Source organism: Oryzias latipes, chromosome 18 (assembly GCF_002234675.1).
Source record: "Oryzias latipes chromosome 18, ASM223467v1".
NCBI lineage: Eukaryota > Metazoa > Chordata > Actinopteri > Beloniformes > Adrianichthyidae > Oryzias > Oryzias latipes.
In genome coordinates this window covers 13,453,914-13,465,275 of record NC_019876.2, presented here as the reverse complement: position 1 = coordinate 13,465,275, position 11,362 = coordinate 13,453,914, and the positions used below count along the sequence as shown (strand labels likewise).

The following is an 11,362-nucleotide window of genomic DNA, read 5'->3' as shown; positions in this document are numbered from 1 at the left end:
CAAACAAGTTCTCACAGACATCGAGGACCTCTTTAATGAACTGATAAGGAAAGCAGAGAACATTGACATTAAAGAGTCCTCAGAAGAATCACCTGCTGAAGATGATGATGAAGGTGATGAATCATCCCTCTCACCTGATGAAAAAGAAGATGACGAAAGTGATGAATCATCCCTCTCATATGATGACGAACAAGGGGATGAAACCCCTCAGGTTTTGACAAATTTAGAAAACAGAGAAACTGGGACTCCAACAACAGAGAATTCAATAATTGGAGAACCTGTCTCTTCTAAATCAGTCACAGAGTCATCACCTACAGAGGAAACTTGGAACGACGCAGTTGTGACAGGCTTTCTGGTCATCATTTTATCAAACCACCTCAAAGAGAAAAAGAAGAACTCTAAGGAGGCGGCTGAAATCAAGACCTTAATTGAAAGTCTGTCAGACCAGGTGCTACCCAAAAAGGCATCTAAAATCTACAAAGGCCTTGTAGTACCTGGGACTTTGAACAACATAAAGACAGTCCTAATCACAGACCTCCAGAAGAAGTTTGGCAACTCAGAAAAGTTCTTTGAAGCTGCTTTGACATCACCCGACTCGGTTGTTGAAGTAGTTATGGTCTGTGTAAAGGAGCACCTGGGAATAAGGAAAGAACCCTGCAAGAAAGGTGGCTTCAGAAGAGGACTGTCTCGATTTGCAACCTGCATGCGAAATCTATTTTGTCCATGCAGAGGTGTGGTCGAGAGCGATTCTTAGTTAGTTAAAAAAAATTGTAGGATTTAGTTACATTTGTTAGAACAAATGAAAATTTAGTTAAAATTGTAGGATTTAGTTACAATTCTAGGATTTAGTTATATTTGTAGGATTTAGTTTTAATTCTAAGATTCACTTATGATTACAGGATGTGGTCAAAATTGTAATTGGAAATAGTAATTTAAAGCTTAAGTTCAATGCTGCAAAAGCTAAAAAACTCAAAACAATGCTGAATTCAGCCATGAGGGGTAATTACTCAGAATTAAGAAAACACACGTACACAAATCTGGAAGCCCCAGTTCAGTAACCAGGAATCTTAAAGAAAAAAATCTTCACTTTTTGGTAAATAAAGAACTTGGAAATCTAATTTTAATATGTAAATCAACAAGTTTTCAGTCTTTAAATATAAATAAATAAAAAAACTAAATTAATAATAAAAATAAAAATAATTCCCCTCCATGAACCGCCACCTTACTGTGGTGGAGGGGTTTGAAGGCTCAGGTTCCCCTAGGAGCTAAGCTGTCATGGGCTAATACCCCTGGTGGGGTCTCCCATGGCAGACAGATCCGAGGAGAAGAGCAGGACTAAGAGCGGTTCTGAACTTCATTAATAGTTGGCTTCAATAAAGATCAGTTGTGTCGCCCAGACTGGCGTCACTGGGTCCCAACCACCGTTGACGACCAGGAGGGCCTAGCTATGAAGGTCATGTACCCTTGAAGGGATCCATGAATATCGGCCCCCACCAGGGGCCCTGGGTATGAGAGCCACGCACCCCCCAATGACCCTCTGATTATGAGCCCGCACCAGGGGGCCTTAGTCATGAGGTTGGTGCATCCCAGAAGGGCCCTCTGATCATGACCCCTACCTGGAGGCCTTAACAGTAGCTGTTTTGAAGGAGCCTTAGATTATGAGCTCCCACCAGGGGGCCTTGGAATGATGCGCAAAATGAAAAGCAAAACAAGTAATTAAAAAAAAAATCCAAACAGCAGGTGATTTTTTTTTATCTTGGCTGAATGGACCCGGAAGAAGGGTTGGCATTAGACATACGTCACCACACATGCATGTTTAACCGATGAGTGCAAATTGAGAAGCATCTGCTTTCTACTTTTTGTTTTTTAATTATATATATGAGAATTATAAACACTTGTAGACACATTTTCAGTACAGAGGACAAATATAAAGAGTAAAAATTGTGTGTAATAATTTGGACATTTGAAATCTTAATTTGATTACTTTTCGAGAACAAAAATGAAGAATTAATGGATAACTGCCACTCATGCTATCAGAAACAAGATTAAAACAAGCACATCCATTGATTAGATCTCCTTTTTTTCTCTTTCTCACTAGAGTCAAAAGTAAGGGGGAAAAAGTCTTCATTGCTACAAATCACAATGTCATCTGCAAACATCATAGTTCATGTTGATTCCCGTCTGACCTCATCTGTCAGCCTGTCCATCACCATTGAAAACAGAAACAGTAGCATTCTCATTTACTTTACTGTTTGCAATTCAAATATTAAAATGTTGTGCACAACTGTAATTCTAAAATGTACCCTCATGAAGGTTTGAAGTTGTATCTTCATGAAGCTAAAAAAATGTTTGTGTGAAATAACACTGATGCACTTGTTCTGTCAATAGGGACATCACAGGAATTTGTGCTTACGGACAAAAGAATGTTATCAGGACTATGTGAAGACGATCTGATTAGCTCACTGATGTTATCAAGTCATTGTTATTCTTTTGAAACTGAAACAGACTCGTGTTAGAACGCTACACAGAGTAATAAAGGTTTTGAACACACAAGCTGTAAGTTTGTATTTAATAGACCCCTTTTTTGTTGAGAGTAAATTAAAAAAATTTCATAACCTAAATTCCTTTCAAATTTTGTAACAGATGGAAGAGGAATGAACGGACTTGAAAGGAAAAAGCCAGTAAAGGGATGGTGGGGGCAGCAAAAATTGCATTTAGGTTTATCATCATTGCAAACACAAGTAAATATTTGAGATCAGATGGGGCCTGACATCATTGGCTGAAAGCTTTAGGTGTTTTTTTTTTTCAGTTTGAATTATTCAGAGGTTTAGAATAAGGTAGTTGAAAAAATTATCCAGCAAATTCTGTCTTTCAAATAATGCATCAAAACGTTGAATCCCCTTGTTATGAATAATCAGCTTGTGATTTACATTGTTTTTTTAATCATACATGTGTGAGGGTGTGTACATGCATTCACTGTGATTTGTGTCGAAACGTCCAAGCTTTGTAATGCAGCCTTCCCACCAGATATTAAGAAATGCTTAAACAAAAAAAAAGGGTGAATATGTTCTTAATTTGCACATGCTTTATTTTGAAAGTTTGAAGCGGTTCCCTCCACTTGTCCTGCTCCACTTAAGCTGCTGTTAATTGCTGATATACCCAAAATGAATAAACACGACCAAATAGCCAAATTAACTTTAAGAGCTCAAAAGGCAATAGTTCTTGGGCTCTCCAGGGTTAAGGTTCTAAAACAAATGCCAAAAACTAGTAATGAAAATCCTGATCACCTGTAAAGGGTGAACTTTGGCATAAATATGCCGACTTACAACAAATATGATTCTCAGTAAAGCCTTGTAAAGCTCTTTAAATCTTCAAAGGTTGCATGAGCAAAGAAGCAAAACTAAAATCTTGCAGAAGCTGCAACAAAAGAGATAAAATCCAAAGGTGAACTGTAACCTCAAAACTTGTTAAATTGCAATAAATAAATAAACAACTTATTTTTTTTAAATGGTACCAAATAATGAAATAGTTTTTAAAAAGTTACAATAGAGGAGATATCGCTGTCATGGTTTGGGTTTCTTTGTATTGGTTTTTGCTTTCCGTTTTGGTCACTGTCATGTTTGAGTTTCGTTTCCTGTTTTATTTTGAAAGGTTTTCTGTTTTGTCATGTTCTTGAGTTTTACTTCCTCTGTCCCAATCAGCCCTGATCATGTTCACCTGTGTCTTGTCATTCCTGTTTGTATTTAAGTCTTGTCTCTGCCTTCCTCTTGTGCTGGTCCATTAACGTCTTTTCCCTGACTCCTTTCTGCCATGTTCATGTTTTGCTCTCCGTAAGTTTTGTTTTGTTACCCTGCTCTGCAGCGCCTTTTGTTAAAATTAAACCCCTTGCCCTGGAACCGTTTGCCTCCGTCTCTGCATTTCTGGGTCCTTCACGCTACCACAGCCCCCCCAACCTGACAATCGCATTCAAAGCGACATTTAGATAACAGCTCATACAGTTTCAAATTTGATCAAATATAAACAAAGATCCAAAATTCCTCATTTGATTAGGAATTTGTTGAACTGCTAAAACAACTGTGTGTATGTTATAGTCAGCAGACATGCTTTTTTAAGTCTGCCAGTCTGGCGTAGGACTGGTCTAATAGTACGAACAGCACTCTTTATAGCCACACCTAGTGATGGGACGATGATACCTCAAGGAATGTATTGACACACTAAACAAACTGTGTCGGCACTGTATTGGTACTGTGTTGGTCACCCAATAGTGACCCCTGCAGTAGTTTTAAAATCATTGCAGGTAAATAAATTCCTTGTTCGTGTAAATGCTAAAACTGAGTTGGTATGTAAAATATAGCAAATTAGAGTGAACATTCAGAATTACAATTTTTTTTAACTTATGTGCACATTTGTCAACTTAACTGTTAAATCATATGAAATAAAAGACAAACAAGTGATTAGTTCATGAATTTTTATTCAGAAACAAAAGTTTTTGGAGTGTCTTTGCTCCAAGGCGATTTCTCCTCTTACACACCAGCTCTCCAGCCTTGGAAAATACTCTTTCGCACGGTACAGACGATGATGGTGAGCAGAGAGTTTTAAGTGCAAGTTGATGAAGATGTGGGTATATTTCTTGGTTCCATTTCCAATATTGCAAAGGATCTTGGTTTCTGGGTGAGTTTGTTTCTGCCAGGTAGCGTTGGACTTCAATGATGGAGTCAGCTGTTGCGTTCCTCGTCTTCTGGGTCTCTGCAACCTCCATATCTAAAGTTTTCCTGAGATTGTGCCCTAAAAAAATAGTTAATCATTACTTTATTATCACATGATATATCATATCACAAAGTGTCACATAAAATGTATTTTCATACCTGAACTGGGTTCTGACCCATGTGAAGAGCTAGGCTCTTCTTCTCTTGGGTCAGGCTCTTGGCTCCTCATTTCTTCTGCACATTCTGACTGCAGTCTCTTCACCGCTTCACTTGCCTTTTGCTGGCTAACAAATCCATTCTTTTTAAATCTGGGATCTAACAGAGTTGCCAGAGTCATCACACTGAGAGATTCCATGCCGCAAATAGCGTCAGTTAGCCGCTTCCTCGGGTTTTCAGCCAGTTGCTGAGCAGCTGTTTTTGTCACTGTTGTGGCCTGATGTTGAAGCTCAATGTGGAGCATTCTCATCATGGGAATGACCTTCGACCCAGAGACCCTTTTTTCCTCAGACCGCTCTCTTGTAGCTTGGTCAAAAGGAGCAAGAGACCTGGAGCATCTCTTCAATGATCTGACATTCTTCTGGAGTCAGTGGAGTGACGTCAGGTTTTAATGAGGCCAGTGACACCCAGACTGCCTCCTTCTGCTCAGTCATTCTTTCAAACATTTGGTAGGTACTCTGTTCCATCGTGTTGGCACCTCGTTTATTCATTTATGGCCCGGTGTTCCCAGCTGTTGCTCTATTTGAGTGAGCTTCTCTTTAGCAGTCACGCTCGATCGAAAGTATGTCACAATGTGTCGTGTTTTGTTGCGTATTTCAGTTATTGTTGGGATTTGATCACATGATTTTCTCACAATTAAATTCAGGGAATGGGCTATACAAATGGTATGCCGTATTTGCAGCATTCGAGCACATGCAGTCATGTTTGCTGCTGCATCAGTGACAAGACACCTGACCTTTCCTGCTATGCCCCACTCCTCCATGAGGCTCCACCGTGGCAATGTTTCCTGCAGTGTGTTTCTGAGGAAAATGCTGCACTGCCAAGACAGATGAATGGAGTTCATGGCTTTCTGTGTCCACATAGTGGCCAGTAACAGCTAGATATGCCTCCATATTCATAGACGTCCACATATCAGCTGTTAAAGTAACAGCAACGGCACTCTGGAGGTCCTTTTTGGTTTTCTCCTTTTCCTCCTCATATCTCTGGCTCACCAAGTCCTTGATGGTCTGAAAATAACCATACAAATACTGTTACACCAAGAAAATATAGTTATATAGTTAGTACAAACGTATAATAAAAATCCTTAAACATACCTTCCTGCTTGGTAGAGCATACGAGGGTAAAACAAGCTTCAGGAGCTCCCTGAATCCCTCGTTTTCAACAAAGCTGAGTGGCTGACAGTCTTTGATGATCATATTGACTACTGCCTCATCCACTGCTTGCTTGTTAGGAACTGCTAGCCAAAAGGAACTATTTTGTCAAAAGCTTAATAAAAGGACTGTAATTTTTTTAAACAATATCAAATAGACATAAGACGACATGGTGGTGTAGTGGTTAGCACTGTCGCATCACTGCAAGAGGGTTAGACGTTCGATACCAGGCCTTGAGCCTGTCTGTTTGTCCATTTTTTTTTTTAGTTTTTTTTTTTTTAGCACAATTTTTAGAGAGAATTTCACATACCTGGGGTACTCTCACGAGTAGCTGCCAATTCTTCATTGCCATGCCGAGCTCCATAATGCCTCAGCATTGATGAAGTGCTCTTATTGATATAAGATAGCTCTGTGGAGCAGAGCCGACACTTCACCTACAATAACATAAAAAGTTTATTTATCTGAAAACAATTCAAACCTCTTACCAGAACATTGCATTCACTTGTTATAGAAAATAGACACCCTATCTCATGATTACGAGATCAGGATCTCATAATTACATGATAACATGAATAAAGCAACTGTAAGGCTCTTATCTTAACTGACTATCATATGTATCTCAGGTCATTCACTTGATAAACTGATAAAGTGAGTGCAAAGCGCCACCTTAAAAAATAAAATATATAAAGGAGAAAAAGATTTACCTTGTTTGCGTCATGAGATCAAAATTATTCCACACCGGGGAAAATTTCCTAGGACGATCCATGATCAAGCAGAACTCCATCCGACAAACCCACGACATGTTGATACAGTTTGCTTCCTTATAAACACACTTTGGCGCGGCACATCCAAACGATACAGTTCCTGTATCGGTCACGTGATTCTTTCTTAAAGCAATACACGCACCGATACGAGGTTTCGCTCTTGAGCTCTCGGCACAGTGCTGATGCACCAGTGTCGCTCGTCCCATCACTACCCACACCTGCAGGCAGAACTTCTTTATACAGCACAGAGTCATTCCACGTTGACATTCCTTTTACGCATAAGTTCATGGGCATTGAGTTTTTAATCGATTCGCATAAGTCTTTCAGTCAGAGTCCTTGTATCTTTTCTCTTAAATCCTTCCTACTCGTGAAATTGTCCTACCAACACTCATTGTGCATGCACAGACTGACAGGACATCATTTTCGAGTTATCCAGCCGAACCAGATTTGTTTTGAACCAGATTGTAGCTCGGACGAGGAAAACAAAGATGAACAGGATCTAGCTGTCTACAGGTGGATGTATCAGAACAGAGAACATTCTACATAACAAATATTAGCTTTTTCAAACTGGATTTCTCTTGCAGAAGCTGCATTATTTGAAAGACTAGAATTTGCTGGATAATTTTTTCAACTACCTTATTCTTAACCTCTGAATAATTCAAACTGAAAAAAACCCCACAACAAACACCTAAAGCTTCCAGCCAATGATGTCAGGCCCCATCTGATGTCAAATATTTACTTGTGTTTGCAATGATGATAAACCCAAATGCCATTTTTGCTGCCCCCACCATCCCTTTAATGGCGTTTTCCTTTCAAGTCCGTTCATTCCTCTTCCATCTGTTACAAAATTTGAAAGGAATTTAAGTTATGAACATTTTTTTAAATTACTCTCGACAAAAAAGGGCACTATTAAATACAAACTTACAGCTTGTGTGTCCAAAACCTTTATTATTCTATGTAGCATTTTAACACGATTTTCAAAAGGAAAACAATGACTTGATAACATCAGTGAGCTAATCAGATCGCCTTCACATAGTCCTGATAACATGCTTTTCAAATCAAATCAAACTTTATTTATAAATAGAACGTCTAATGCATTTTGTGCAGCTCGAAGCGCTTTAACAATAAAAACAGAAAACACACATAATTACAGTAAAAACCCAACCCACCCTTGACCCTTCCCACTCCCCTCCGTTAAAACACATGACCCATGGCCCCCACGTATTACTTTAAATAAATAAACAACCAAACAAGTAAGGCTTGGCTCTGCTGTGAGGAAACAGTATTTGGGAATCCTCTCATACCATGAGCCAGCCCGGCCATTGGAACATCGCCACAGTGCCCGCCCAGACTGGGACAACACTGGGGTCCACTTCACCGCCGTGAAGCTGCAAAGTTAGTCCCCAGCTGCCCCAGCAAGGGCAAGAACTGCATCAACAACCGCTGACCAAGCCGGCAGGCCCTGGAGGAAAAGATCCCCACAAGAAACACTGGGGCTAAAATCAGGATAAGATAGTCAAATTAAAGACATAAGATGTATATAAAAATGTAAAATTGAAAATAAGATGGATACTATGAAAATAAATACATAAAATAACCTGTACTAAAACTAGTAGAATAAATTATCAGTTAAAATCAACTAAAAGCTAAAAAAGGTGGGTCTTGAGCCTCTTCTTAAAAACCTCTACAGTCTCTGGGGCCCTGAGGTTCTCCGGCAGGCCGTTCCACAGGCGAGGACCGTAATGGCAGAATGAAGCCTCACCATAAATTTTGGTCCTCACCTTCGGAACAACTAAGAGGCCAGCACCGGAGGACCTCAGGGTCCGCGAGGGTTCATATTTTAAAAGAATGTCATTTAAATAAGAAGGCCCATGACCATAAAAACATTTATAAACCATTAAAAGAATTTTAAAATCAATCCTGAAACGCACAGGGAGCCAATGCAGCGATTTTAAAACCGGTGTAATGTGTTCCCGCCCTCTGGTCCTCGTCAGAACTTGTGCCGCTGAGTTCTGCAATAGCTGCAGATTTGAGAGAGACTTTTTTGGTAAACCACAGAGCAGGGCATTACAATAATCTAAACAACTGAAAATAAAAGCATGCATCCGCACTTCTGTGCTGGCAAGAGAGAGGAACGGGCAGACTCTGACAATATTTTAAGATGATAAAATCCTGTCTTAACGACATATTTAAAGTGTGGGATAAAATTTAGCTCAGAGTCAAAAAGTACGCCCAGGTTTCTCACACATTGAGAAGGTTTAAAATTATGAAGATGTGGTAAAATCATCTCTCTCTTGTCTTCAGAACCGATGATTAGAACTTCAGTTTTGTCCTGATTGAGCTGTAGGAAGTTTTCTGCCATCCATGACTTAATATCTAAAATACAGTTTAAAAGAGTGTTAACAGGTTCAAGGTCATCAGGAGACACGGCGATGTAAAGCTGTGTATCATCAGCATAGCTGTGAAAGTCAACGCCATGTCTCCTGATGGCCTCCCCAAGAGGCAACATATATAAATTAAACAGTATTGGCCCTAAAATCGATCCTTGGGGAACCCCACAACTTATTTCATGGATTCCTGAAGAGCATGTATCCATCCATCCACTTACATAAAAGTGTCGATCTGTAAGGTAAGTGTAAAACCACTTAAGAATATTTCCACAGAGGCCCACCAGACTCCTAAGTCTGTCTAATAAAATCTGGTGATGTACTGTATCAAAAGCTGCACTAAGATCCAGTAGCACCAAAACAGAAAGTGAGTCGTGGTTTAATCTAAGATCATTAACGATCTTTAAAAGAGCCGTCTCTGTACTATGGTTTTTCCTAAAACCAGACTGATATTTTTCTAAAATGTTTTGGGCATTTAAAAACTCATGCAGTTGAGTAGCGACACTTTTTTCTATAGTTTTACTTAAAAATGGTAAGTTGGATACGGGTCTATAGTTATCCAGATTCATGGGATCTAATTGACTCTTCTTCAGAAGGGGCCTCACCACCGCCGTCTTACAGGCAGAGGGGAAGACCCCGTCTGAAGAGAGCAGTTTACTATATTTAAAAGCTCTGACTCAAAGAATCCATAAAATGTTTTAAAAAGTGAAGTGGGAATGGGATCTAAAAGGCAGGTTGTAGTGTTAACTTAGGATACAACTCGACCAAGCATCTCCGCATCAACCAGGACAAAAATCCCCAGTGTTTCTTCTGGTAAAAACAATGCTGGTGGTCTGTTAAGATCAGTGTATTGCATGGATGAAATGTTTGATCTTATAGCATTGATTTTACCCATGAAGTGGTCTGCAAAGTCCTCACATGCAGCATTAGATGATTGCATGGAGGACTTGTTGAAATCTTTGTTTATTAAAATATCAATCGTTTTAAAAAGAAATTTGGGGTTGTTTTTATTTTCTGAAATGATTTTTGAAAAATAGGAGGTTCTGGCCCGTTTAACTGAGATATTGTAGATTTTGAGTTGTTATGAGGACAACGGAGTCTCCCACGATGACCACGGACTGCTGCATAGGTCCGGGTCTCCCAGCGGGTTTCCCCACGACAGTAGCGGGGTGATGAGCAGCGGCCTCCGCTCCAGCGGGCTCAGGTGGAGAAATGGGAGCTCCATAGCGATGTTTCTGGACAGACTGTACTCCAGCAATCCCCTGAAGCCGGTGAAAAGCAGGATGTGGCGCGCGAGCCCCGGGGAAGCTCGCCTGTGCGTCGGGCCACCGCGTCTTTCAGCAGACGATGACAGCGTTTCCCTCTCGTGGCGGGCTCCAGCGGAACAGCGGAGGATCCGGGAAAGCGAGTCGGTCAGGCTCCAGCAAGCACAAACCAAACACAGGAAATTTGTGTCCGTAAGCACAAATTCCTGTGATGTCCCTATTGACAGAACAAGTGCATCAGAGTCATTTCACACAAACATTTTTTTTAGCTTCATGAAGATACAACTTCCAACCTTCATGGGGGTACATTTTAGAACTACAGTTGTGCACAACATTCTATTATTTGAATTGCAAACAGTAAAGTAAATGAGAATGCTACTGTTCCTGTTTTCAATGGTGATGGACAGGCTGACAGATGAGGTCAGATATTCATGGATCCCTTCAAGGGTACATGACCTTCATAGCTAGGCCCTCCTGGTCGTCAACGGTGGTTGGGACCCAGTGACGCCAGTCTGGGCGACACAACTGATCTTTATTGAAGCCAACTATTAATGAAGTTCAGAACCGCTCTTAGTCCGGCTCTTCTCCTCGGATCTGTCTGCCATGGTAGACCCAACCAGGGGTATTAGCCCATGACAGCTTAGCTCCTAGGGGAACCTGAGCCCTCAAACCCCTCCACCACAGTAAGGTGGCGGTTCATGGAAGGGAATTATTTTTATTTTTTATTTAGTTTTTATTTATTTATATTTAAAGACTGAAAACTTGTTGATTTACATATTAAAATTAGATTTCCAAGTTCTTTATATACAAAAAAGTGAAGAATTTTTTCTTTAATATTCCTGGTTACTGAATTGGGGCTTCCAGATTTGTGTA

General features: G+C 40.2%; 1 protein-coding gene across 1 annotated transcript; it reads right to left on the bottom strand.

Annotated features, from left to right (window-relative positions):
* Positions 1-5,255: 5,255 nt before the first annotated feature.
* LOC110017071 (zinc finger BED domain-containing protein 4-like) lies at positions 5,256-7,728 on the bottom strand. The gene is made up of 3 exons (XM_020711608.2): positions 6,384-7,728; positions 6,017-6,156; positions 5,256-5,929 (listed from the first exon to the last, which is right to left on the bottom strand). The coding sequence occupies exons 1-3, from the start codon at positions 6,448-6,450 to the stop codon at positions 5,639-5,641; spliced, it is 498 nt and encodes a 165-aa protein (XP_020567267.1). The 5' UTR covers positions 6,451-7,728; the 3' UTR covers positions 5,256-5,638.
* Between the last annotated feature and the right edge of the window lie 3,634 nt (positions 7,729-11,362).

What these genes read in the sequence shown, in the direction of transcription:
- LOC110017071 (XM_020711608.2), bottom strand. Translation starts at nt 6,450, where the DNA reads ATGCTGAGGCATTATGGAGCTCGGCATGGCAATGAAGAATTGGCAGCT. An exon ending in TACTCGTGAGAGTACCCCAG is followed by an intron (nt 6,157 to 6,383) that starts GTATGTGAAATT and finishes TTTGGCTAGCAG; the next exon opens with TTCCTAACAAGCAAGCAGTG. An exon ending in ATGCTCTACCAAGCAGGAAG is followed by an intron (nt 5,930 to 6,016) that starts GTATGTTTAAGG and finishes GGTTATTTTCAG; the next exon opens with ACCATCAAGGACTTGGTGAG.